Source organism: Chelmon rostratus, chromosome 9, assembly GCF_017976325.1.
Source record: "Chelmon rostratus isolate fCheRos1 chromosome 9, fCheRos1.pri, whole genome shotgun sequence".
Lineage (NCBI taxonomy): Eukaryota > Metazoa > Chordata > Actinopteri > Chaetodontiformes > Chaetodontidae > Chelmon > Chelmon rostratus.
The window spans coordinates 8,071,577-8,099,124 of NC_055666.1; the positions used below are offsets into that span (position 1 = coordinate 8,071,577).

Consider the following 27,548-nt stretch of genomic DNA (forward strand, 5'->3'; position numbering starts at 1 on the left):
GCTTTAGAGTTAATAGTATTCAAGCTTATTCTCAGGTTTAGAATATTGTGGACATGGACTTTCAATGTTGACTTATTTTAATAAATACAACATACTTTTTCAGCCTTTCAGGTAAAGTTAGGTGTTGACCAATAAAGATGATGATTCCTCACCAGCAGAGCACTGATGGCCAGATTTTTGCGTTGAGATTGTTGCAATGAAGGTAGATGCATATCGTTTTAAATGTTTGCCTGAAACTCGTCCCCCAACCTGAGAAAGAATGTCGAGAGACGCAAACGTCTAAGTTTAATTCCAGATTTGAAATGAAGTTGTCTTTGCTCGTAGCTGCAGTTTTTATGCGATAGTTGGTCAAATCAAAATAACTTTGCTTGGTTTTTTAGGGATTTGCCTGCTGGCACTGGGTCCTGTGTGAATCTTTTCCTGATACTTAGCCAGTAAGAAAGCCAAGTTAACATTACTGACTGTTTTTTCACCACTTTGTTTTGTGTTTTCTTCTTCATAAATGCACGAATATAATTCAGAATAGGTGAATCCTTTTATACTAACGTGATCATTTGAAAACCATTCTTGCCTTAACTTTTTGTAATTTTAAGGAATGTTGTGTTATTATGTGAATCGGGCGGTCAGAAGTGTTGACTTGATGCGACAAGACTCTTCACACCAGAATCAAGTTCTTATTCAAACCATTTGCAGTGAAAACTCATCGCCCAATCTATGCACACACAGTATGACCAACTGTTCCCCAGCCTGAAACGACTTCTTCGTCTTCGTGACCGTTGGCTTAAAAACGCAGGATTCTTGCTAGATCACCGCCGTTTCCTCTCTTCCAATTCTTCGCTCGGTTCATCCTGTCTACCTCTGCTACAGTCTAACTCGAGCCAGGAGAGACTGGCTAAAATCTGACAGTTTAACCTTCCTCAGGGGTCACTCCCGTCCTTACAGCAGCCAGTCCAGCACAGCCTCCTGCTTCAGTTCAGGCCAGCCCTGTATAACCAATCATACCCCTATCCAGGCCCATTTTGCAGAGATGAGGGATGAAAGGTCCGATTAGGCCCTGCTGGAAGTATTCAGCGTGCAGCCCCCACCTCGCCTGGCCCATCACCCCAGTCGGCGGCCCCTTCTAACCAGCCCCTCTCCCCTCAGCCTTGCACTGCTCCGGGCTTTGATTGACATGTGAATTACAGTGTGTGGTGATGATAATAAGAGTGCTACCCGGGGCCAGGCCTGCGCCTTCCAGCCAGCAGCCAATCCCAGCTGGCACTGCCTGAAAGACGACCGCTGCCACCATCTGAAGAGGCAAATAAAAATGACAAGCTAACTGTTAAAGAACTGCAGATTTTTTCGCATGTTGTTTTAAAAGCTTTTGTGACTCTGCCAGATCTTTTTTCCCAACTCCCTTTTCTCCTACATTTTCACTCTTCCCCCCCCGACCACATCCAGATATATGAAACCCCTCATTTATCAGGGCAATCTAAAAATAATTCCCCTCCACTGTGGCGAGGCTTTGATAAAAAATATTTGTGTTCAGAGTGATTGCGCTCAGTGGGACAAAAACAGATAAAGACGTGTGTGACTGTGGGGTCCCTCAACAACCTCCCACCACATACACGCACAAAACGACGGTTTTCCCCTGAATAATTACTACTTCCCTTCACCCTGCTTGTTAACAACACCGAGAGGAGCCCTCAACAGACTGCAAACTCTAAACAGTCTGAAAGTGTGTTTTTGTTTCAGCGCTGGCATCGTTCAGGTTAATGCATTATTTTATCCATACCGTCCAACATAATGTGCTAGATACACATTATGGTATTAGGAAATAATACTCTAACACCCTGTGGATTAGTTTTCCATCCCTTGACATCCTCCTGGGAAGAGCCCTGCTTGGCACAGCTGCCCGTCTGAGCTGTCACTTCGAGGAGCTGATGAGACGGAGAGGAGAGAAAAGGCGCTCGACTGAGATCCTCACATGCAGAGTCTGACTCTCATTACCAATTACGCCTGTTTTTGTTTCTTTTTACCGCAGCCATTAACCACACGGTTACTGGCAGTCGAGGAGCGAGAGAATGGGAGAGAGGAGAAAAGGCAATTTTCATCAAAAAGAATTAGCTATCCAAACAAGAGAGATGAATGTGCTGTGGAGCCGGACTCACAGCGGGCCTCATGAAAGCGTTGTGGACAGATGAAGATCTATATGTGTTTAATAGGAAGAGGGTGAGTAGCTAGGGATAACCAAAGGCTTAGGGAGAGAAAAAGAGACGGGGGGGGGGGGGGGGGGAGAAGATAATTCACAACACACTTGTGGTGAGAGGAGGAGGCTTGGCACAGATGCCTCCTCTCCTCTTTCCCTTTTGCCCTCATCCCTCGTTACCCACCCGGCCTGGCTGAGGCTGTAGGAGCCAGTAAAGGCTGGATGCCGTGGCACATGAGCCATTAAATCTTCCTACACTGTGGGCAGGGGGAAGGCGGTAGTACCAGGCCTCATGCCCGGGCTCCTCAAATGCTGCCAGGCCCGAGAGCAGAGTGCAGAGGTGCTGCACAGGAGGAGAGGAAAGCAACGCCGAAAAACATTTTTTATCTCTTTCAACCATGACTACTTTAACGCTCATCAAGTTAGAAACTGCCTTCATAGAATTCAGAAACGTGTTGCCTGAGTGCTGACTAGGACCGGAGGGAGATGACACATTACACCTAATTCACAGTGGAGGGGCCTGCCCGAGGATCTGAGAGCAGCTGAGTGTTGATATCTTTAAAGCATAAGAGTGGCAGCATTATTCAGCGTTCATACTGTCAACAAATCCTACAAAAAGACCAAAACTAACAGCGCCTCAGTCTCTCTCTCCCCCTGTCTGTGCAACTCCAAGCCCACTGGCTCCTACCAAAGATGTAAATGCCGCTTTTTAAGGCGGTATGACTCAAAAGTGCTTTTGTCGGGGCTGATTTTCAGCCGCTGGTTCGCTGCTGTATTCTGGCAGCAGGACGCCGTGTGAGGGACTGAATCAAAAAGAACAACAATGGCCGTGTGAGGAATATGTCAGCCAGAGCAACAGTGTGACTCACTGATACGTCTTGAAAGGAAAGGAACAGGACAGGTCACATGCAGGCACAGAATATACTGGTGAGTGGGATCAATGTGATGTTGGTTTTAGGTGTTTTATGGAGGTTTCGTAGGAATTGTTTATATATAAGAAAAGGATAGAATATCACCAGCCTTATCCTTAAGTGTGCTATTAGCTTAAAAACTAGCTTTAACATTTGTTTTAAGTCTCTTGTAATGTTTTTGTCTTTTTGAAATTATTTGTCTTCTTCATATTTTGACCTTACACCTATAAATTCTTGTTGTTTTAGTGTTTTTATTTGAACTGTCTCATTTGCCATTCACCTGTAAAGCACTTTGAACTGCACTTACCCACATTACTGATTGTAGGCCGGTGAGAAGATCGTGTAATTCACAAGGTGAGATTTTGTCATCAGGATCTAAACCAGATTAAACATAAATTTCTCTCAGTAACAGCTGATTGGATGAGAGAATCTGGATGCTTTTGAATAGCAAATGAAGGAGCAGGATGAAAGTGTGCTGGCAGACACAATCAGTTAACTTTAAACGTAAAAACATGTGATCAGAGTCGCACTGACTCTCCCATTAGTGCTGCTGCAGAAGCCGCGAGGAGGCTCTAAGAGGATCCCTGCAGGGACTCGACAGTCTGAGAGACGCTCTGGACCTCAGACAACTTTACCCCCAGAGTAAGGAACAAGAAAGAGGTTATGAGTAGCAGATGTGACACTACATAAACACACACATCCACACACATACACAGCATGGAGCTGATGACATGTCAGGGTCGAAAGAATTTGTCACTCTCTAATCGGTCATGTTGTAAAAAGCTTTGACTGGTCGCCTTCGTTCCCTTTCTGCTCTCATCTTCTCCTTCGTCGTCTCCCTTTCGCAGCAGCTCGGGATGTTTTGGCGCTGTCTATTTCAAGTAGAAGTGTCAGAGGCAGCCAGTAATAACTTGGGTAAATAACAAACAGCCCATATGCTACTTGAAATCCTCACTGAAGATGAGGTTTTCAACATCAACTTTATGTAGCCAGTGTTGGAAACAATTAGCACATCATTGTCTCCGTGGAGAGTGTGTTTTCCAGGTGAGCCTTCATTCGTGCCCAAGAACTCACATCCCATTAGTGCCACAACACGCTAAGTGTGTACAGCATTCTATATTCAAACACTCGGCGTGTGTCACGGCGGACGAGTGGTGGAAGTTTGACATTTGGCAGTGTGTGGGCATCCGCTCCAGCAGCCCATGCCCAGAATATCCCTCGCACACACACACACACACACACACACACGGTCATGTTTCCATCATTTTGAGGACATTACATTGACTTACAATCATTCATCTTATCATGCAACTTATCACCCTAAAATTTAATTAGTTACATTATGAGGGATTTTGTCCCCATAAGGTACATGAGTCCCCACAATGTGACTGTAAACAGATTTATGTACATACAACATGAGTAATACATGTCCACACACGCACGCACACACACACACACACACACACACACACACACACACACTCTCTCTCTCTCTAACTGCTCAGCATCAGGATCCAACTTAAAACAAACCATCAGGGGGCCCTGTCACATCCACTCAGCACTGAGCAACAGACAGACAGGCCTGTTTATAAACACACACACGCACACACACACACACACACACACACACACACATGCATGCATGCATGCATTAATGTTTGAGCATGTGCACATATACAGTACAGACAGATGCCTACCATGAGTGTAAGGCTGGTCATGATTACTCTTTGGGCACAGGGCCCTCAGCTGCAGCACACACTCTCACACACTTCAGCTTACGTGTCAGTCATCAGGTCATAGTGAAAACATTACACAGTGAATATCATAAAACAAAGCATTTGTATTGAAGTCGAGAAAAAACAATTCAGTAAAGCCATATTTTATAAACAGGAAAATTTCCCCTTAACCAACTCAAGTTTAAGTTACCTTCATGATTAATGTGTTGCACCAGAGCCTGTGAGGCCTGCCACAAAGTTTCAATTGCTTACCAATTACTCACCAATGAGTATTAATTAGGTCGTGGACACGCAAATCAGCAGCATGCGAGCGGGCCTGCAGGCGCAAAATGATCGGAAGGCCTAATTGCAGTTGGTCATCAAACTTCCGCATTAATGGAAACCCGAGGCCCGCGCTAAATTGGATTTGAGTGTCTTGTTTCCGCCAAGCGTGCGTATTGTGCTTAATAAGAGGAAACACGTGTGCCAAACATCCCCGAATGGCGCAAACGCAGATTTGCACCGGATTAAGAATCATAAAACATCGGAGAAGCAGCTTCCTGTTGTGCTCAGCAGAGCCAGGCATCACTTGCCCGCACGCCCCGTCATCACTCGTCTGACATCCCATAATCCCATGACGAAGATTTATGAGCTGACTGCTGAAGACAACATGGAAAAATAATCTCTCAGACTTGACTGGAAGGAAACTGCGCAGGCTATTTCTATCGCGGCAGCAGCAGCAGACCTGCGCGCACACGAACAGACAGCCCGCGGTTATTTCTGCTGCGCTCCTTCCTCCAGGCCGCGCGCTCGGGATGCACTTTATACAGTATTGAGAGAAAACGACAAGTTGGGAAAGAGTAAACATGAATCCAGGCCGCAGTCCTGAAAAAGGTTATGATGACAGAGAGCATGTGATTCCGGTTGGTCATAGTTCTCCATTTCCCGGCTGTTGTCAGAGATTTCCATCACCAACCAAACCAACCGTGCCGTAAACACAGCCCTCATTTGTTTTCTCCTCACAGCAATTATATCATGTGATTAAAAAACATTTTAAATAGAGCCTCGGTTGACTTTTATTTGTGTAAAGCGGATCTATTTCATGTTGAGCAGTAATGTAATAATCCCGAGCTGTCATTACGGCCCAGTTTTCCCTTGTGCGCCGAACTCAATCTGATCTCCGCACTTATGAGAACCAGACTGACGCACACCCTCACCGGGCACCGCAAAGACGGGAGGAAAAAAAAAAATCCCACTTCTACACCGGAGGGACGGGAGACAAGAGACCGCTTTAAGGAAAGCCTTCAAATTAATATAGGAAACGTTAGCTTCAACAGAAATGCAGCGAGTTTCATGGAGATATTTTACTTCCAGATGGTCTAAATTAAAAGACTTAAATATTTGTGCCTGGGCTCGCCCTCCAGTGCTCGAAAATGTTCATTCTATTTATCTATCGGATGTCTAAATGGGGGGAAGCACCATGGAAAACACGCAGGTCAATCAAAAAGCTTGATTGTGCGCAAAAATGAGAGAGAATGTGTTTCACAAATTTGAAGTAAATCACACTGGATACTTTAATGCCTTTATTAAAGGTATTACTGTGATTACGCATCAGTTAGTTGTCATTTTGCGGCTTTTAGTCACATTTCATTTTTGAATCCATTGAGTCTGCATCATATTACAAAATGCCACAAACCCAAAATAATAGTATTAAAAAATAAATTAATAATAATACGAAATAAGTTCAACTTTTACCGTTCAGTCTCAACGATTATCATCATCCGAGCAACGCGCGTAAAGATGCTGCTGCTGGTTGCCCTGGACGCTCAAAGGCCACTGAGACCAAGCAACCACTGTAAAAAAAAAAATCACACACACGCACACACACGCACACACACACACACACACAGATATGTGTGTGTGTGTGTGTGTGTGTGTGTGTGTGTATATATATGTGTGTGTGTGTGTGTGCGTGCGTGTGTTAATTGCAAGGGAATTAGTTAAATCATCCCATCAATTGCCATTGGTCTAATTAAACTCAGCAAATAACACACACACACACATATATATAAATAAATACCTTTACCTTAAATACCTATACACACACGTGTGTGTGTGTGTGTGTGTGTGTGTGTGTGTGTGTTATTTGATGAGTTTAATTAGACCAATGGCAATTGATGGGATGATTTAACTAATTACCTTGCAATTAAAAGAATCTAATTACACCTGTAGATGCTGAGAAAGTAATCTGCCTCATCGTGCATCCTTTCAAAGAACCGACAGTTCCAAAAGGAAGGAAAGCAATTGATTTCGACAGAAACGTTTTTGCAGTAACATTCAGATTTCTCATTTGTCTCAGGAAGTCAAGATTTAAGGCTTGAGAAGTATTAGTGCGGATATTTTTTGCAGCGCAGGGCCATGTGGAGGAATGCACGCTGCGCTCTTCCCTCCCCCTCTGTGACGCGCAGAGGGTAACCAGAGGTACGAGCCCTCTGCGGGACAGAAAGGGAAGGGGAGACGCAGAAACGGATAAAGGGGGAGAGAGGGAATTATTGTAGTTGAGAGGAGAGGCGTGCCAGTAATCAAGGATTTTGGATGAGAGCGAGCGTGTCGGAGAACACATGGGAACGCACTGGATCAATTACGCAGCGTCACGGAGCCGCCGTGAGAGAAGAGGGGCTCCCTGAGGTGCCGCTGCTGCTGCCTGTTCTGCGCCGTCCTGTCCTGAATGAGCTCGGACGCAGAACCCTGTGCGGGACAAAGTCAAAGTTCAGACGGATATACGAGTCGCAGGAGGACGGGATCTTTCGCTAAGATGCAGGGTCTGAGTTCCCGGGCTCACGCGTTTTCGGTGGAAGCGCTAGTCGGGAAACCATGTAAGAGGATGAAAGTGTCGGAGGGACACGAGTCAAGTTCAGCTGCAGACACCGGCAGCGATACGAGCATCTTCACCGGTGAGGCAGAGGGGTCCATGGATTTTCGAGAACATCTCTTTGTTGATACACGCATTTTACGCACGAGATGGAGCAGCAAAAGCCGTTACACCACTGCCAGTTTGCTACATCAGACCTTTATTTCATTCATTTATTACATTTTCACAATTTAACTTGCCTTGATATTCAATCACTTAACAAACAAAAGGATCACATAAAATTAATTTCGAGGGAAAAGGGTTTTGCAAATATTCTCCATGTTAGTTGACAAACTGGAGCAACTTTCTGCGCGTTGCAATTATACATCGGAAACATCCAGCTTCTTTAAGTCAAAAAGTTACATTTACAGCTAACTTGTTAATGATTTTGGAAAACAAAATGTTGCATAATTGAATATATTACTGACTGGCCTTCTTTTCTCATCCCCGTCTTTGCCCGTCTACAGGCCTGAACGAACATCCAGTCAGCCAGATGAAGAAAGCAGGTTCAACACCTCGGATTACGGAGGACACCTCCCGTGACCCGGAGAGACAGAGTGTCAGGGCGAGCGCTGAGGAGGCTGACCCCAGCGGGGAGGAGAGCAAGCCGAAGGAGAGCGACTGCCGCCCGGATAGAGAGGTCCGTGTAGAGCTGCAGGGCTCCGAGCTGTGGAAGAGATTCTATGAGATCGGCACCGAGATGATCATCACTAAAGCTGGCAGGTACAAAATGTGGTTACAGCGATCTGTGGCAAATACAGAGAGGGCTTGCACTACTGCAAACCCGGGCCTTTGCGTGCCTTTTACCGACTGTATGGATTGTTCCTGCAAAACTTTGAAACTTCTGTGGCCTACGTGTCCTGTGATAAGAGGAACAATAAGCACTTGGCATTTGGTTTATTCATAATATTTAGACTGGTCTGTATGTATGTAATTATTCTAAGCGTAAAAACCAGACACATCAGCTGAAACGAAACAAAGGTCCTGTAGAATTTGCTGAGATTTAGGACCGGACCCTGGCTTTACTCTTCCAAAAAATCCCGGTACTTTCTCTCAACATGATAGATTAAACAAAAGTGAGAATAGGCACACAGAAAAAAAGCAGGCCTCGCACTCTGCAGCCCGGGCCTCGCTGCTTGAGCAGGGATGACCTAAGAGCGTTTCAATGCAAAAATTAGAGTCCAAGAGGGTCTTTCGATCACGGTCCATTACAATTGCGCGTTAGTTTCCGCGTTAGAGTGTCTGTTCTAAATAAAATACCAGCCGCAGAGGTGATTATCAAAGATGTGACACATGATATATTTACATAAACCGTTGCGCGGTCACAGGTGCGCGTTTATCAGGTGTAAAACGGCTCTGGGCGCGCGGCAGCTGAGCAGACGTTAGCAGCACAACTCAGTTTTATCACTTTTAAACAAATGAGATGAACTCAGGAGTGATCGGTTCATATATAGACTGTTCACCAGAAACTGTCCGTTTTTACTGTTATATTTCCGTATGCTTCTATTTACGGTTAAAATGTAGAAATGTCATTAAACTTTCTGATTTTGGATCATGGGAGAAAAGTTTATAGGTTTTGTTTAAAGTCACTGAAGTTTAGGAAATTCTGAAATTTTGTCAAGCCGAGTTGAATTATTTTTTATGTGGTCCAGGACTATTAATTAAATAATGGCACCGAGAAATATGAAATATATATGTCTCAAATTTTATTTTTCAATTTAAAAGAAATCAATTTGTGGTGCGACAAATAGCCACGTGCGTCTTCTTCTGTTTTTTTCGTTTTGTTTTTCTTTCCAGAAATGAGTTATTGAGCCATAACTACCTGCTGAAATCTAAGTTCCGTTTACTCAATTACAGAGAAGACACGCTATAAATCTCGGCAGGACGATGCCCTCATGGCCCCTCGGGGTTCCTGAACTTTCCTCTGAACTGGGCCGCTGCAGGCACGAAAGTCTCTGCCTCAAGTTGTGGTTCCTGATCTCTTTCTCTGTGTTTTCAAGATGTAAAATCCGCGACAGTTAAACACGCTTTCACCTGTTTTAAGAAAGGTTTCAAACGGATAAAAGACGAGTCATGTCCAGATCCTGATGAAGGCGCTGCGCCTCTTCTCTCTCCTCCCGTTAGGAGAATGTTTCCCTCCGTGCGCGTCAAAGTGCGCAACCTGGACCCGTGCCAGCAGTATTACATCGCAATGGACGTCATGCCCGTGGACTCAAAACGCTACAGGTGTGTGTGTGCGCGCGCGCGTGCGTTCGCATTAATTAAAAAGTCACTGCATGTTGCTTTATTTACTTTACTTGCATAAACCCCCGCAGGTACGTGTACCACAGCTCGCAGTGGATGGTGGCTGGAAACACGGACCACTCCTGCATCTCTCCCCGGCTCTACGTGCACCCGGACTCGCCGAGCGCAGGAGAGACGTGGATGCGTCAGGTGATCAGCTTTGATCGGGTCAAGCTCACCAACAACGAGATGGACGATAAGGGACATGTAGGTAACCCATCTGAGCATGCGCTGCTTCCTCTCTCTGTGCAGCTCACAGACAGCACCACGATAGTGGGAGGTGAATCTGTTGCTTCTTATTCTGGTTTATTATTCTGGTGTGTTTTTAATGTCTTGGCTCATAATAACAAAGAAACCTCATTATTTCTATATATGTTTTAGTGTGACTGTAATTTGAGAGGCTCACATCAGCCTTTAAAGGAGCGGCAGAGTCAGCCTTTAACTGCTTTGGCAGCTTCAGTCTTGGACTGCTGTCACACGCGCGCGCGCGCGCGCACACACACACACACACACACACACACACACACACACACACACACACACACAAATATTGAACCATATCTGCTGGGAGGAAAGTCAGTCTGTCTTTTAGGGATAGTGGAAGTGGAAATCCTCCTCAGCTCCAGAGTTTCCTTTAAAAAGGTTCAGTGATGCACAGATGTGACAGATGTGGTGACTGGGGAGGCTGCAGGGGGCTTTTCACTTGATCCCCGTGTTTAGAAAACCACCGTAGAATTTGTGTGTTTGGAGGATTCATCATTATGTATATGATGAAGGAATGTAGAGACTGTGTATCCACTGCAGCTGAAGCCAGGCTCTCTGAAACAGCCTGATAATCCCTGATGCTGCTGTGGTCACTTTTCACATTAAATGGCCTCTCTGGACTGTTTATTAAATATTTCAGTCAAGGTGCTCTGTGTAGTTTAGAAGAAAATCTGCTTTCTTCTGTGAAATCTTCTGTATATTTTCATTTGGCTTCTAACTTAACGACAGAAAAGCCACAGCGGCCAAACTGTTCATTTATTATTCTGTTTCACTTTTGCTGTTTATTTGAAAAAATACTTCACCAAATATGCAAAAGGAGAATAATAATAACGTAGCACAAAAGCCACACTACAAAATGCAAGATGAATTTTGGGATATCAGTTGTACTCAGATGAACTTCTTTTAGCAGTATTAAGACCCCTCAAGCAAACAGAAGCGCACCTGAAACACAATTGTTTTTATTTTTTGTTAATTTTAGAGATATCCAATTAAAATCAAGTCAAGTTCAAGAGGTTTTGTCAGTTTAATTTGCTGAATAGCACATCTGAGCTAAACCTGGACCAGTTTTCGTGTATGTAAAAGCAATTGTTTTTTACAGTGTATTATTGTGTTTTCATAGATTTTGAAGACTGCGTCTGTGACATTGTTGTAAAATTATATTTTGTTCTATTAGCGTGATGTTAAAATATCACCAAATAAAAGTTTCTTTGTGCAACTGAAATAATTTGCCGACAGAACAATTACTTAGTCGACCAAAATATGAAGTGCAGCCCTCAGGTCATTTCATTTTGATAGAGTTTATAGTTGTAAACATTGTTTAATTTTTCAGTCAGAAAAGCCAAACACTGTCTGATTCCAGCTTGTCAGCTAGGAGGGTTTGCTTTCTCTCTATGTCTTCAGTGGTAGTAAATTTGGTATCTTTGGGCTTTGGATGAAAACATCTTGAGCTGTAGGAAACAGACGGGATAATTTTCACTATTGTCTGCAGTCAGTTAATGAAGATGATCTTCAGATGAACCGATATTAAACCTTAGTTTCAGGCCCATGTTGCTGCCCCATGTTTGTCTCTGCGGTTCAGATCATAGATAATGATATAAGTGAGGTTCAGCTCAGAAAATTTGAAAGATCCTCTTCATCTCTTCATCCAGATTATCCTCCAGTCGATGCATAAATACAAGCCTCGTGTGCACATCATCCGGCACGACCCTCGGATGGACTTGTCACAGATCCAGTCTCTGCCTGCTGAAGGAGTGCACAGCTTCTCCTTCTCAGAAACCGAGTTCACCACAGTCACAGCCTATCAGAACCAGCAGGTAAAAACCTCTAACTGATCCTATAGAACAGGAAAAAAATGGAAAATAAGCACAAACAATGGATTTTGACTGACAGGGTTTAGAAATGACTGCATTTTATGAAACCGAAAGATGAAATGAAAATGTTTGCTTATTTGCTGCTTTAAATAACTGATGTGTATATCCATTCCTTTATTTGCCAGAAATAGTTTTTTCTATGGTTGTGCATTAATAATAATATTCCTCAATGATGCAATCAACAGCTCCAATCTGCCTGACCACACAGGACAATTCTTTAATGTGAACATCATGAATGTGATGGGGCACACTACCCTGCAGTCTCGGTAAAGTCGTGCAGTGTCCTGATTTTGTGCCGGGCCACTTGCTCGGAGCTGGTGTGTGTGTTCCTGTGCAGGGGAGCTGACCCCGCTGCTGGCTACCATTCATCCAGTAACAGAGCCGTTCGCGGGGGCTGCCAGCTCTTTTCATCAGGGCTCATTTTACGATCAGCCAACGTATTATTACAGAAACTCAATAACGAGCTGTGACTGGGCCCGCTGCTGGAGTCCACAGCCCATTAATGCACCAAATAAAACTATACAACCGCCAAGAACCCTGTTTGACATGGCTGATCGCCCTGGGTGCTGCTGGGAGATGCAGTCCCAGAGGGAGGGCTCTGCCGCTCTCCGCGCTGTTGTAAAGCTGAGCTCATTGTTAGCTTAACACATCAGCGGCTGACACGTCCACTCTAACCCATGTCTGTTCCTCTCTCCTGGGCAAGATCACAAAACTAAAGATCGACAGGAACCCGTTCGCCAAGGGCTTCAGAGATCCAGGAAGAAATAGGTACAGAAAACCTTACCAAACATCGACACTTGTTTGAGCTCAGAGAGTACTCCGTGAAAGGACCCAAGAGGGATTTAAGCTCCAACCGCTCACTTTTGACACCACATAAAGCCTTCAAATGAAGTTGAACTGCGTAGTGCAGAATTTCACACCTCTCAGAAACAATATTCAAATACCCAGAATAACATTTTACAGCGCTATTACATGTGTGTGTGTGTGTGTGTTTGTGTGTGTGTGTGTGTGTAGGGGGGTGTTGGATGGCTTGTTGGAGTCATATCCCTGGAGAGGCCCTCTCAGCTTAGACTTCAAGCCTTTCACCATACAGCTCCAAGGTACCGTGCCGCGGCTCTTATTACTTTTCTGCTGCCGTCTTTGTCTATGTGATTCAAGTGTCTGACGTCTTTTCCGACAGGGGGCTCGGGGTCTCCGACCAGCAGCGTGAAGAGTCTGCTCCCTCTCTCCTCATCTTCATCCCTCCACCCGTTCTCCATCTCCTCCTGCCCGGACGCCGCTCTCCAGACCCTTGCGCTCCCTCTCTACGGCAAGGCCTCCAGCCCCTCGCCCAGCTCCCCGCTGCCCAGCAGAGCCTTCTCTTCCCTGGGAGCAGACAGACTGGGAAGCCTGCCCCCGCTGATGGACCTTCCGCTCCTCTCAGCGCTACAGGCAAAGAAACCTCCCCACTGTAGGGACCCATGCCTTCACGGGTCTCCGGGGAGCTCCCCCTGCCTCTTCCCCTTCCACAGCCCCCTCAGCCCTCAGGGGCCCTCACTCCTCCCTCATCTCTCTGACACTGCGGGCCCCTACTGTCTCTACCGCTACAGCTTCCCCCTGAACCCCCAACTCGCAGCTATTTCCCGGCACGCCAAACTAGCCGAAGACACCACAGACTGTCTGCTGCGCCAGGCTCCGTGGCACCCGACCACCAACCACTGCCTCTGACAGCTGGACCGCACTTTTAAGCTCCGGCCCATTGAGTGTAACAAGCCAAAGCTTATTGCAACAAAACAGAGAGGGCTGATTCTCTGTTTGAGCAAGACTCAAAGGAGCAATAAAAACAGAGCTGTGGCTGTGGGGACTTTTTTTTTTCTTGTATTTAAAAACTGTTGTTGTGTTGGATTTACCAGCACAAAAACTGATCCTGAAGCAGATCACAGGCTGCTGCTCCTCCACACTGTGCACGCTCTGCTAGAGCCAAAAAGCCCAACATTGGAGTGAAGAGAAACGTAGAGAAAAAAGCAGATTTTTATTTGGGACAGAAAGCACAGTTTCTTTACCGCAGGGCAGAACATGTTTTCCGCCTTAACTACTTCACACGCTGTAACGGTGTTACCAAAGAGCGTCAGCAATAGGACCTGAGGTATGTAATATAAATGTTAATGAACATGAGAATGACTGTTAAACTGACCACAAGTGCCCATTAAAGTATTTTTCATACTTTTTGTTCAGATCATATCCCAGCATTCAAAATGTTCTTTTCCCACCCGTACAGTGTGTATAAAAGAAGTGAGACAGTTTTCCACTTGTATTGCATGAATATACAGTGAATTTCACAGGAAAACAGAAAGCAGACGTGCTATTGTGCAACAGGAAGTTATTTTGAATAAGAAATTCTGCAAAAATCTCCTCTTGAGGTACTTCAGTGTTTCTCACCATGGCACAGACATTATGTTGTAATTACATGACGCTGAACAAAAGCTTGTGTTGTGTTTCTCGAGCTCTAAACTCAGCTGAATCTCAGAGTCAAGCTTGGCCACCCCTGACTAATAACATGAGCTCATCAGGTCTTTCTGTGATTTTAGAGGAAGAACAACAGCTGCCAGGATTCAGGCGGCCAGTTTCCATCCTGTACTTTATTACCAATAACAGGACTAATCAGAGACGCATGGGGGTGAAAGGGTTATTCTATAGAGGCCCTCATAAGGCCCAGTCAATAACAAGATTGGAAATAAGGCTCTTCGCCCTCTAAAATGTGTTAAAGCAGCCCTGTCATCATTCTTGTAGTCGTTGCCGTCACTGTTCCAGGATCGGCAGTAAATCAATACTGCTGTGTGAAGACTTTCTTTCGGAAACATGTGGAGGGTTTGCAGAAAAGTGAATTCTAGCGTGCTGAATGAAAACCTCTCACTACTGTGGGCCAACATAATGCTGTGTTTTTTTGTCCCTACCAAAGGGGGCACGCCCGTTCAGCCGCTGATGTGATAATTCCTGCTTTCAGCTCAGACTCAAAACCCCGCACCATCCCTCCCTCCCTCCCCCCCTCCCTCTCAGCAGAGCTAGGAACAGCGGTTTAGGCAAAGCGGGGGAAATGGCCTGTTTCCCGACAAACGGTCATAACCAAACAGCAATTTTCTTGTCACGGCCAAGCATGGCAGTGAGCTAATGCGCGCTGGACGTGGAAATAGCAGGAAGGAGTTAATTGAGGAACTCAGGCTGGGGATGGCCCGTGTTTCAGCGTGCGCTGCTATCAAACAGCCTGCCCTTTGTCTGCAGACAGACATAATCTGTGCTGGTTATTTGATACTGTCTGTCATTTCCATGTTTGGCTATGTAGGACAATCATTTTAAACTTCCAACTAATTCCTGATCTTTCAATTAGACAAATTGCTTTCATACCAGGAGAGCTGAACTCTGCACCTGCTGCTCTCTGATAGAGTAATACAGAAACACACATTACAGAGAGGAAGACGCAAGCACCTGCCAGTTATTAGTGTCATAATACTGCTATGCTATTGCAAGCAGAAAATAACATAAAGTTTAGATAATTAGCTTTGATTAGAGTGTCTGTGCATGCACTTTGCAACAGCAAAAATTGATGAAAAAATCAGTTACACCATATGTGGCACTCAATTCACAACAGCCTGTATCGTAAAAGAAATACTACTGTGGAAAATACCTTTTTTCGCTTTCTTGGTGAGCGGTACATGATAGCACTCACATGTCTGTACGATAAATATGAAGCTAGCCTACCGCCAGTTAGCGGTGAGCAGCAGTGAGCTTAACTTAGCATAAAGACTGGAAGCAGGGCTCCGTACACTATAGCTGACATTTAATTCATCTAAAACGAAACATTAAACAGACAGGTTGTGGTTTTACGTTAGGTGGCAAGCTATTTCTTAGCTAGGCGCAGTGCGAGCCGACCTACATTTCTACTCTTCGGCGTCTGCATGGACTAAAGAAACAAGATGTACCGTGTTAATCAGTGAGCTTTAGAGGTAGCCTACTGTTTGGTGGTTTCTGGATTTGCTGGACAAAGCTAGGCCTGTTTTTTCAAATTTTTATGCTAGGCTAAGCTAACCGGCTACTGGCTGTAGCTTCATACTTGACAATCAGGTATGAGTGTCTAACTCTGTGCAAGAATGCGAATAAGAATTTTTCTAAAACTATTCCTTTTAAATGAGTTTATTTTGTGAATTCAGAAAAATTCAGTTTGAAAAACAATATTTATTTATACCGTACCTATTAAGCGATATTACAAGCTTCTATATTTTTCATGCTGGTCTTTCTTGTCTTATTAAACACTCTTGTTTAGGAACTTGTCAGACCTTAAGTTGGTTGAAAACATCTGTTGCGTTTGCCTTTTATCAGGCGATCAGATGATTAACCGCGCTGTCCGCCCCACCACTTTGTTAATTTGCTTGATAATGCGTCAACATAATCCTCTTGAAGCTGGTGGCTGAAACAACATGGAAACTGTGCTGATTCGACTTTGTCATAACACAAGGAGGGAAGTTTCTGGGCCGTTCCAGAGTGATTGACGGGCAGTAAAGGGAAAGAAATTTGACCCTGAAGTCATTTGTTTCCAATCATGTGAAATGGCATCCTGAAACAGGAGAGAAGCTCGGCAGAGAGTCTGGATGTGAAAATATACTCTGCCTTCATTAGATTAAAACACACGCCGCACACACACACACACACACACACACACGGCACACACACGCTGCACAAGCACACATGCATCAGTTATCTCCTAATAATAGCTGCCATACACCCGTTTGCAAGGACCTCAGATGTACACACACACACCCACACCCACACACACACTCAGGCCTTTGCCCAGTCAGCTTCGTGCCCTGCAGCCTTCACTCGTATTTGGCTCTGTGAGTCTCTTATGAAGGTTTATACTGGACGCTATTTTCTCTGCAAACTCAATAAAAGCTGGTTATTTATCAGGTCAGATTATGGGACGTGACTGAACTCAGCTGTAAAGTCGAAAGTGAAACCAGCTGTGGCTGAAATTGAATTACACTGAGTGAGTAATGTGAAAAGCAAGGGCAGTTTAACAGTTATTAAGCGCTCTTCTGCTGCCCCATGAAGCAGGCATACACTGCTCAAACTATATTTGCCTCGAGGACAGCGAAGTCCCTCTGCTCTGCTCTCCTCTCCTGCCATCCCATCACTCTCTCCTGCGGATCAAAAGACATCCTCGGTTGCGGGAAACACGGACAAGTTCATTTTAAACGAGGGCTAAAACTCTGAGGTCTCGCGGCTGTAGATCACAGGAGCTGACAGAACCTGGAGTTTGCGTGGATTTGCATGTCGCTTTGTTTGTGTGTGTGCGTTTTCTGTATGCACACTGCTTGCAAGTGTGTAGACACATGTGTGTGTAGATACGGGTCACTGGGGCATTGCACAGGCATGCGCTCCCTGACAGGCCTCAGGAGCAGAGGTTAGATGAGTGGAGGACAAACTACTTTAACATGTGGCCTGGCACCTGGCCTGCATGTTTGTGTGTGTTTTGGGGTTTCCTCTGGGCCTCACACTCATACCGTTGTCAGAGAAAGTGTTAATGATCCAAACAGTTTGCCTCACACCTCACTTTCTTTTTCACCTTTTCTCCCTCATTTTTGTGAACACCTCGTTAGGCTGCGTGTTCGTTAATTACAAACATGTGACTGATTTGTTCCCAATTCCCAACAAAGCACTACTGTACTACAGTAACTATGTATATTCACTCAGTTGCAGATTCAGCAGTACTGTGCGTACCTTATATACTTCTACATCACTACATGTCAGAGGGAAATATTACACTTTTTACTCCACTACATTTAATTCACAGATAAAGTTACTAAGATTTCACATACAAAACATATGATTGGTTTCAAATGCACTCATCCAAAATCATAGAGATCAGTAACAATGGCATCCACTTCGACCAACTACAGTATTTAAGTGTTGCTTACATGTTAATGACATGATAATTCAACTGGTTTTTAAATGGTTTTCTTCATGAAGAAGCAGGTTCTAAATCCACGAGGGGACATTTAATCACCAGATTTCTTTGGGCAGCAACATTCTGATCATTGACGTGCACTATGTCGCATAAGCAGTTGTTTCTTTGAAGAAAAAGATTTTAAAACATATATGAACATAAAAAAAAATCTAGTGCATTGTTAATAAATAAACGTACCCAGCATTATATAAAATGAGCTCCACTTGGACCAGCTACAGCATTAAAATGATGTTTACCAGCAGTAATAATGTGATTATATAATGTATGCTAATATACGTAGCAGTGACTGAGTGTCTACTTGATGTGTACATTTTTGCTGATAATACACACATGTACATATTTTACACGGTGCTGTTGCTACTTCGACCGGATTATTGGATCTGATTGCTTCCTCCATCACCGCCGCACTAACATGAGCGTTGAGTGCTGCGTGTGTGTTCCTGTGCGAGCTAAACGCACCTTAAGTTTGACTTTAAAGTCACATGAATGATTACGCTTTACCACGGCGTCTTGTTGTATTCGCTTTCCTGTTCAGCTGATTCTCCCGTCATCAATGGAGCTGTGTGTTGGAGGGCAGGGTGGCTGGAAGAGGCCTGTCAGCACTCAGCTCATGACCAACAAACACAACGCACACTCTGACCCTGGCTGTCCATCATCCAGGGCCACCCCTCCCCCTCGAAGAGAGTGTGTTTGCTAATTCCTTCCGCTGTCTGATGGAGCTGAGGGGGATTCTACAGGTGCATGTGTGTGTGTATGAGAGAGAGAGAGAGAGAGAGAGAGAGAGAGAGAGAGAAAGAGAGGCACTCTCTGGCATTGGTTTTATTTAATACAGACCTATAAATCAACCCTTTTGGAACAAGAGATGTGAGATATTCTTTTTCTCTTTGCCCCGATCTCTGACAGAGGGATAGATCGTTCTTACCTCTTTTTGCTTCCTGTGTATGACAGGTTATCACTCCTGAGACAGATACAGCTGAGAGAGGGGGAAATAAGGAAAGGGCCGAGTGAGGAGAAAGAGAAAGAGAGTGATTGAGTGAGAATGATGCTCCGTGGCTGATGTATCGGATGGCAGATGAGGGGCTGGGGTGAGGGTACGGGGTGCGCAGAAAAGAGTGATTTAAGGCTGGCCTGTACTCTCCTCTCCTCTTATCCCTGCCCTGCTTCTTTCATGTCTCAACCCCGGGTCGACCCGCCTGCTGCCCCAGATGGTGCTGTCTGTCTGCGCTGCCCTCTACAGGATGTGCCCCCCTCAAACCCCCAACTACAAACCTATACTCGCTTAATTGATTTCAGGGAGGGAAGGCCCTCTTTCTCCTCTGTTTCACCCACACACCCACACACACACACACACACACACACACACACACACACAAAGACAGCTTGCCAACAGCTAGTGCCCTCGGTGCACACACACATACACGCGGCTGGCGCTGTGCGCTGTCAACGCTAATTCAATTTGAGACGCGGGAGTGTGACTAACGGCAGACCTGCAGAGTGTTTTACCATATGCACCACACACACACACACACACACACACACACACACACACACACACACACATCCACTGGTATAATAATAATGTAATTCCAGAGGTATAAATCCTATTAATAGATGTGCTCTCTTCCTGTTTCTCTCAATATTGTCAGGAGACAGTCATGTAGTCAACAACTACAGAGCAACACCTTATTAACCCCTTCGACTCCACTGTTACTCCACAGTCAATTAACATGACCAGCCAAGTGAGACACAACATTGCATTTGTAATTAGCACATTAAATCAGAAATAAGTGGGTGAAAGTTTGCAGGTAAGAGAGAAAATAGAACCACAAGTGATTTACTGTGATTACGTCTCATTTAAAATGCATTTGAGCATACTGTGTACTTCTTTATAAGAAAAATAAATGAAGATATCACATGTTAAAGATTAATTTTATAATTTTAAAGTCACAGAGTTCTGTGAGACTGTACTCACAGTAAATGCTAATGTCGGCATGCTAACATGCACACAGCTGGCATTCTGACGTTTACCCTGTGGGCTCCAGTTCAGGCTGATGGGAATAAACCCAAGTGTTGGACAAATTCAAAGTTTGACCTGAAGATGGTGGAAGATGAATCACTAAGGGATCACCAAAGCTATTACAGTTCATCCCGGCAGGAGCATGAATGCCAGAACCAAATTGACAATCCATCCCATAATTGTTGAGACAACTCTTTCTAGCTGAGCTGCTAGCTTTGCTGGTTTTAGGCACTCCAGAGAGCCAAACCAGGAAAAGCAAAAAAGGCATGAAGTGTTTTTGCAGTTTTGAAGCACGTGGTGTAAATGAGAACTCCTGTGGGTTTGGCCACAGTTGCCAATGTGAGGTGATGAACTATAAATTAATAAAGAAGCGTGGCACATACTCCATACTACTGCCATTCATGTGTGCAGACACAAAGACTGGCAGACAGCCTCAATAAAGAGTAAACGACAAGGCTACATGTCCATGTTCACGGGTTGTTTGACGGTAAGAGATACCAGGGTGGGTGATGGGGTGAGGTGAAATCTTAATGAGGCGTGCTCTGCAGAGCAGGGATGGATAGGGCCAGCTGTAGCGGCGCGTGTGCGTATGTGTGTGCACGAGACAGTAAAACTGATTAAAAGCAGCGTTAACACATCTGACAGGAAGCAATGGTCAAGAGGTGAGTGGAAACTGTGGAGAGCCTTGGGCTGGAACGATTAGACACACACTTATCAGCAGCAGCAGCAGCAGATGGAGACTGAGGAAAGCCCTGGGCAGCAGCGATTGGTCACACATGCTCATCGATATCCGAGTAGAACCAATCAGCTCGGCTTCCTGTGTTTGACCTGACCCTTCACACATAGTAATAGAATATTTCAAATAGGAGGCTGAGGAGGAGGGAGAAAGACAAAGAGAGGAAAAGAGGGAAAGAGCCTGTGCAACCTCATCATGTGAAGCATTTCCATCTCAAACTCCACCTTAAATAGATGTTGAGTCTCTTTACTGTCTACACTCACTCAACTGATGATACACTGGAACTAAATGGGGGTTGAACTGTAACCATAAAAACAACTTTGAACTGTGTATCACAAAGAATATAAGCAACAAAAAAAGCAATATACACATTTTTTGTAAAATACGATATATACTATTTATAAAATAGTCTTCTATATATACCAGGTTGTCTCTCTTGTGTAAGGCCTGTATCAGATGAAACCACTTGTATACACTATAAATATGCAGCAGAGATTTTTGTGAGCTCATATAAGTACATCTGGTAGTGCTATATTTTGTTATGAGTAATGTTCTAAAAATATATTCATCATTTCCGAAAATTTGCTGGAAAGAACTATGTAATTTGGTACTAATTATAGGGAAAATGGGAATTTTCAAGAAAGAACTTCACCATTTAAGTGCAAGGAAGACTATGAGTTATCATCAAATTGTTTTGATGATTGATTAATCCTTCAGTCTATGAAATGTCAAGAAATAGTAAGAAAATGCTTATCAAAAGCTCACAACTTGTCCGAATTTGTGTGACCAAAAGTCCAAAACATTCAGACTTCAATGACGTATAACAAATCAAATGCAAGTAATTGTTTTTACAGAAAATGTCATTCTTGAGATAAAATACTGGGCTTTAGCAGCCTGTATCCTCTCCTGCTCCCAGCGCGTGACTTACTGTCTGGACAGTTTCACATCCTGCGTGTGAATCATGTAAAAGTCTAACCAATCTCCCTTCTTGTAATTAGAGCTGTTTCATCGAGCCAGTGTGTGTGTGTGTGTGTGTGTGTGTGTGTGTGTCTCTGAGCAGCTCCCCCATCCCTGCAGAAGCAGACAGGTTGGCCATGGGGACAGGGACAGGACCACCGACCTACCGGATCTCTGCTTGTCAGCAAGTAACACTCCTGTGGAAGAACGCCACTAGGTATCAACACCTGACACACACACACACACACACACACACACACACACACATGCACGTATACAAACACAGGTTTCAGCCACAGGGCAGTGCTCATACAGGAGCTGTCTCCAGCACATCTGGAAGAAGCATCCCTGCACATGTTGAGATGCACAAAGCGGAGAGAAAAACAGACCACGAAAGACTCCCCTGGCTTTAATCATACTTAAAGAGATGACCGCTGAAGGTTAAAAATAGATTTAAAACGAAACTTACCAAATAGATTGTGTGGCTCTGACAGCAAAGAGACATGGAATTTTAATTTCAGGTGATCTAACTCCTGGCAGAAATGACTGACAGCTGTTGGATCGCCGGGGTCAGTGTTTCTTGGATAACTAAAACGTCTGAGAACTTGAAGAAGTATGTGTGTAATAGGCAAAATAGAGACTTGTGTCAGTCTAGGGGCACTGATGATGATTGTGAATGTAGTTAAGTGTGTGCTGATGATGATTAGGAAGGACGCAAAAAGGGTCAGAGGTGGCCGAGTGTCACTCTGGAAGACTCCCATCAGCTACAGGGCTGCGGCTGTGCTCATGTATAGATATTTGTGTGTGCTTGGACAGCACCTGTAATGGCTCCCAGCTGAGTCTCGCCTACCCCTTGGGATATGGTGAATTCAACGTGTGTGTGTGTGTGTGTGAGTGTGTGTGTATGTGTGTAATGAGGTAGTGGCATGCGAGCGGCAGAGGGCCGCTTCCTCTACAGGTGACACCTTTGACCTCTCATCTGTTCCCTGTTGGAGGAGAGAAACAGGAGGGGTAAGATGGAAAAAGGAGGGACAGAGAAGTATGCAGGAATGCATACGTTGGCCGAGACACAGCACCGAACTGACTGAAAAAATGTGACAAGTAAAACGTGTTAAAAACCCTTTTAATGACTCTCTCTTTGCATATAAGTGCATGATGAGCCAGTAGAGTGGTCACTGCTACATGCAGAAAATTAAAAATATTCCATATATTCCAAATATAGTTGCAATACAAGCATGCTCTTCACAACACCCATTCAGTCAGTCAGTAAATAAATACATACACAATAATTAAATATATTGCTCTTTGCATTTTATACATAGTATATATTGAAATGAGGTATTAGCGATTCAACAACACACAATTGTTCCTTTTTCAAGGTGTGCCACCTTAAAATAAAGAAACATAACAGCACAGTAGTGTCCTATTTATAAAAAATAAATAATTAGAATATATGTTGAATATGAGAGTGCAAATTAACATTAATATGTTAGGGCTGCGTGGGATACGGTTTGGACCAGCATGTAAATATTCCATTTCTTCCAGAAAAGAACAAACCTGGAACACAGAGGAGGGCACAGAGCTTGCAGGCACATGGCACCTTATTTGTTTACTTTCTACTTTTTCTCTCCCCGTTTCTTCTCCCTCCTCCCGATCGCGTCATCTTCTGCATCATTATGACACCTGGTCTCGCAGCCTGGACAGCCTCTGGGAGAGCTCATCCTGGTGACAACGCACAGCAGGTAAATCGGTCAGGGGAAGCTCTAGCCAAAGATGAAATCGTTCTGCTCTTGCAAACGCCAGCCGTGCAGTGTTTTGAGACAAATATTTCCTCTCAGATTGAGTCAGTTTTACAACCCAAAACATCTTTCTTTTATTACATGTACTATTAGCTGCTATGAACTTGCAAAACATAGAAACCCTGTTTCGGTTTAGGTGCCTCAAGTAAAAAAAAAAAAAAAAAAGGACCATTTATCAATGGGGCAGCTTGAGAAATTGGACTTCCAGTGATACTTCTCAGAGTATCACTCAACTCTTGTAGGCTTGAGAGATGAAGCAATAAAGTTTGTATTTATTTCCCTCACAAATAGCAGCCGTGGTCAGCTTGAATTATGCTCCTAACAATGGATTCCGCTGGTGAGTTAATGGAAAATGTACGAAATCATCTTCGGGAACGACTCAGACATTTCCTGCCACATAATCCGCCTTTCCGCTGTCGATGTGTATGATCACAAAGTTCCACACAGTCATTGTTTAGGTGAAAGAGGCTAAATATACTGCTTCTGTGTCACACTATCACTCTCCATTCCGTTCCAAAGCTCCACCAAAGGCTGTGTCTCCCTGAAGCAATTACTATTTGAACATGCTGAGAATGTAAATTGACTGGAAAAATAGATTGAGCTGTGTGTTTTCAGAGCTTTCTGTGGATATTTTAATATTTTTGTTCACTGTGAAAACTTGTCAATAGTAGAATCTACATACTGTGCATAATTCAAGCTACTCACAGCCACCGTTCCAAACAACACCGCCTCTCAATCGTACAGGAGGTGAATTTGTCGGTGGAGTATCACTTTTAATTTCCATTTGGGTGACACTAGCTCATGTGTACCAATGAAACTGCCAAAGACAAGACAGATACTGTGTGAATTCTGTTTCTGGGATGTAAAACACCAAAAATAACAGCAGAATAATAAGAGCGGATGTGTTACCTGCTCTGTTGATGCCACAGATGAAGCCAGCGAGGAAGTCTGGCCTGCAGGGAGCTCCAGGTTAAGATCCAACCTAAACAAAGGTAAAAATGGAAAACATTTTCACCATGTTTTCTGCTTGGCAGCTTAGCTGTTAAAGAAAACCAAGAGAATGGGGGATGATTAAGTCGCTCTGACCTTGCAACACAGCTTCCTTAAAATTGTCGCATTAATCTTAATGGGCTTTTTGCATTACAAGGAGGTTTTTCTTTTGAGATTTCCATACAAAAGTGACAGTCAATTAAATAAAGCTTTTAGTACAATTTGTTTTGTGAGTCTTGTTTTTTTAAGGTTGGTCTATTTTTTAAAATGTGCAAGTATGTTTTTTAATTCCCTGCATTTATAATCACCCTTTATCAGTGCTTTTGCTGCTGTCATTGCTATTTTCAACTTGTTTGGTGATATGGGTCATACTCACCCTGCTTCATCAGCCATCTCATGCAACAGCATATCCACTTCATTCTAGAGACCAAAACAAAACAGGCAAGCATTTCAAAAACATGTGATGATTCAGGGTTGGAATCATTACTGGGGTTAAGACTGCCTTCAGAAGTAGCCACAGGAGCACAGTCTGCCCTGGTTGTGAGACGACAGTGCTTATTACCTGAGGTGTTGTCAGAGTGGTGGTGTTGCCCATTGTGTCTTCCATCTGAGCTGTCTGCACATCAAGAGTTTCAAACTGGTTTTCAAACTTGTCCATTAACGCAGAGATCTGTAGAGAAAGACAGAAAACAACATTACTATTTTATTAAAACTTTATTGACATATTTTGTTTCACTTTGTTTGTGTATGTGTCTGTCTACGCTACCTTTTCCAAGTTCATGCTTTTGAGTGTAGCATCCATAGACTTGACCACTCCTGACATGGACTTAGACACCTGGACATAAAAAAAACACATAGAATAAAGAGCTGAAGCCTCGGTAGTCCTCTCACTTTTTACTGGTCTAACTTGTTGTGACTGAAAGCTGGATCAGGGCAGTGGAAGTCAGACAGGGAGATAGCTCTTGACATGGCCAAGCTTAGAGTGCTATATCCATACTGTTCCACTAGGTGTCACTTTTACCTTTTTAAACCAGATATTTGCCATGACTGCCTCTCAGCCTAAAACCAGAATTTTCAGGGATGCTGCTTATTAGGGATAAAGCTCTTCAAAACCAACCAATCAATAGTCGACCAAATTGTCATAAAGGTGTTAATTATGAATGTAATGTGTTAATGTTTTATGAGACAGGCAGCAGAGGCTCCAAGAGGTGTTTCTCAGTCTCTCTCAATAAGATCTCACACCATGCTTCCATTTCTATAGACGCTATTAACTTCTATTCTATGAAATATCTCCTGTCCTACAGCGAACCTGAATTAAAGCAATTTACAGGGGCTGTTACTCTCACAAGAGCGAGCAGCTAAAGTCTAAAGCCTTAAGTCCGAGGCACATCTAATGACATTACATAATTGCCGGCTTTTTGTTTGTGTGTCTGCTAGCCTTTTTTGCTCACTCTCACTCCCTGTGTCTCCTTTGTGTAGGACTCTTGACTGAGTGTATCTTAAGGAAAGACTACTTTGGACTTTTTAGCCTAAAATAGTTGCCTCTGCAGCTACCCGCCTTCTGAAAAAAGATGTTTTCAAAGTGTTCAAAACATACACTTTGAAAAATAGCTGCACAGTGTAAATATCTGGTAGGCTGATGACTGACTACTGGGTCTGCTGTTTCACAGGAAGTTACAATGTTGGGTTGTCCCTATGGCTTAGGGGATAAAATGCTGACCATGGATCACAAGGTCCCTGCACAAAAAGCCAGCTGGGAACCAGTTTGTTGCCCATCTCTCATCCTCAATTCTGTTAATCTCTTCCTACTATTGCTATCCAATTACGGCTGAAAATATTCCAAGAATAATAACAACAACACTAAGAAAAGAAGTTGCAATGCTGACCAGGCATGCTGTTTGACACGATGGAATAATCATTTGTGGTGGAGTTGATTTTTCACAACGGCAGACAGTACAAACCCCTGCACACTTTCTCCAATCGAAATGATCAGGTAATTCTTTGAATACAAGGTTATCTTGAAAAATGGATCTGTGCTTGCAGTAAATATGTTAGGTATGTTTATCACAGGTTGGCATTTACCTGCTATACGTAGCATCAGAAAGCAAGGCAAGTCTTCTACAAACCATGCACCTGCAGTCCTGACCTGGTTCATTGTGACAGCAGTCTGGACCCGAGAAGCCACAGCATCCACACGAGCACTCATCCTCAGGAAGTTAATGGACTGATGCTTCTGACGGATGGCATTTTCTGCATGGATCCTAGCTGCCTCCATATTACCCTTCTGGATAGCCTGAGAAACAAAGAAAGGGGGTACATGCACAAAAATTACGCAACCTCTCTCTCTGGATCCTGGTCTTTGGTAAATTCACAATTTAACAAGCCAACCTGCTTCACTTTTGCCTTTTCTGCCTTTTCTTCTTTGTCACATTTCTTGGAGTTGCGCTGTAGATCCTTGGCAGCAAACTTGAGGTTGAACAAGTGTTCTGTATGGCTAGTCAGGGGATGGTTTATTTTAGTAATGGTAATACGTTGTTATTGTAAAATATATACTGAATATAAACTGAGGCACCCAAAAGTTATCACCTAACTGCAACCAAGTAGCTGTAAGCAAGACAAATGTTTTTTCCGTGACAAGTGAATACTTAGCCAAAGAATGATCAGATTAGCTAGGCAAGCTAGCTAGCGGACCATTCTTTTCCCTCATTATTGAATGACTGGGCAGAAGTTACAAGCTAGTGCACATCAGGACTAGCTACCAAACCCATCTTACATTTGACCAGTTACTGCCACTGCTCGTATCTACCGTTATGTCTGTTAGCCTAAACAGGAAAGGATACTCTCCATATTCGACATGGTGGCCTCTTTCTGAGACAAATACTCAGTCTGGTGATACACTGCTACGAAG

General features: G+C 43.9%; 2 protein-coding genes across 2 annotated transcripts; one reads left to right on the forward strand and one right to left on the reverse strand.

Moving 5' to 3' along the window:
• The first annotated feature begins 7,542 nt into the window (after positions 1-7,542).
• tbx22 (T-box transcription factor 22) lies at positions 7,543-13,851 on the forward strand. The gene is made up of 8 exons (XM_041944608.1): positions 7,543-7,768; positions 8,193-8,448; positions 9,850-9,951; positions 10,041-10,215; positions 11,922-12,086; positions 12,847-12,911; positions 13,158-13,243; positions 13,324-13,851. Exons 1-8 carry the CDS (start codon positions 7,543-7,545, stop codon positions 13,848-13,850), a joined length of 1,602 nt encoding a protein of 533 aa, XP_041800542.1. The 3' UTR covers position 13,851.
• A 9,558-nt stretch (positions 13,852-23,409) lies between these two features.
• Positions 23,410-27,508, reverse strand: LOC121611562 (charged multivesicular body protein 1b-like). Its single transcript, XM_041944174.1, has 8 exons — positions 27,481-27,508; positions 27,029-27,126; positions 26,787-26,933; positions 25,407-25,475; positions 25,203-25,310; positions 25,017-25,060; positions 24,560-24,632; positions 23,410-23,573 (listed from the first exon to the last, which is right to left on the reverse strand). Exons 1-8 carry the CDS (start codon positions 27,494-27,496, stop codon positions 23,526-23,528), a joined length of 603 nt encoding a protein of 200 aa, XP_041800108.1. The 5' UTR covers positions 27,497-27,508; the 3' UTR covers positions 23,410-23,525.
• Between the last annotated feature and the right edge of the window lie 40 nt (positions 27,509-27,548).

Coding starts and splice junctions, on each gene's coding strand:
- LOC121611562 (XM_041944174.1), bottom strand. Junction 26,934..27,028: donor AAAAGGCAAAAGTGAAGCAG/GTTGGCTTGTTA, acceptor TTTGTTTCTCAG/GCTATCCAGAAGGGTAATAT. Junction 25,476..26,786: donor CTGCTGTCACAATGAACCAG/GTCAGGACTGCA, acceptor TTTTATGTCCAG/GTGTCTAAGTCCATGTCAGG.
- tbx22 (XM_041944608.1), top strand. CDS start 7,543: ATGAGCTCGGACGCAGAACCCTGTGCGGGACAAAGTCAAAGTTCAGAC. Junction 7,769..8,192: donor CGATACGAGCATCTTCACCG/GTGAGGCAGAGG, acceptor GCCCGTCTACAG/GCCTGAACGAACATCCAGTC. Junction 9,952..10,040: donor GTGGACTCAAAACGCTACAG/GTGTGTGTGTGC, acceptor AAACCCCCGCAG/GTACGTGTACCACAGCTCGC.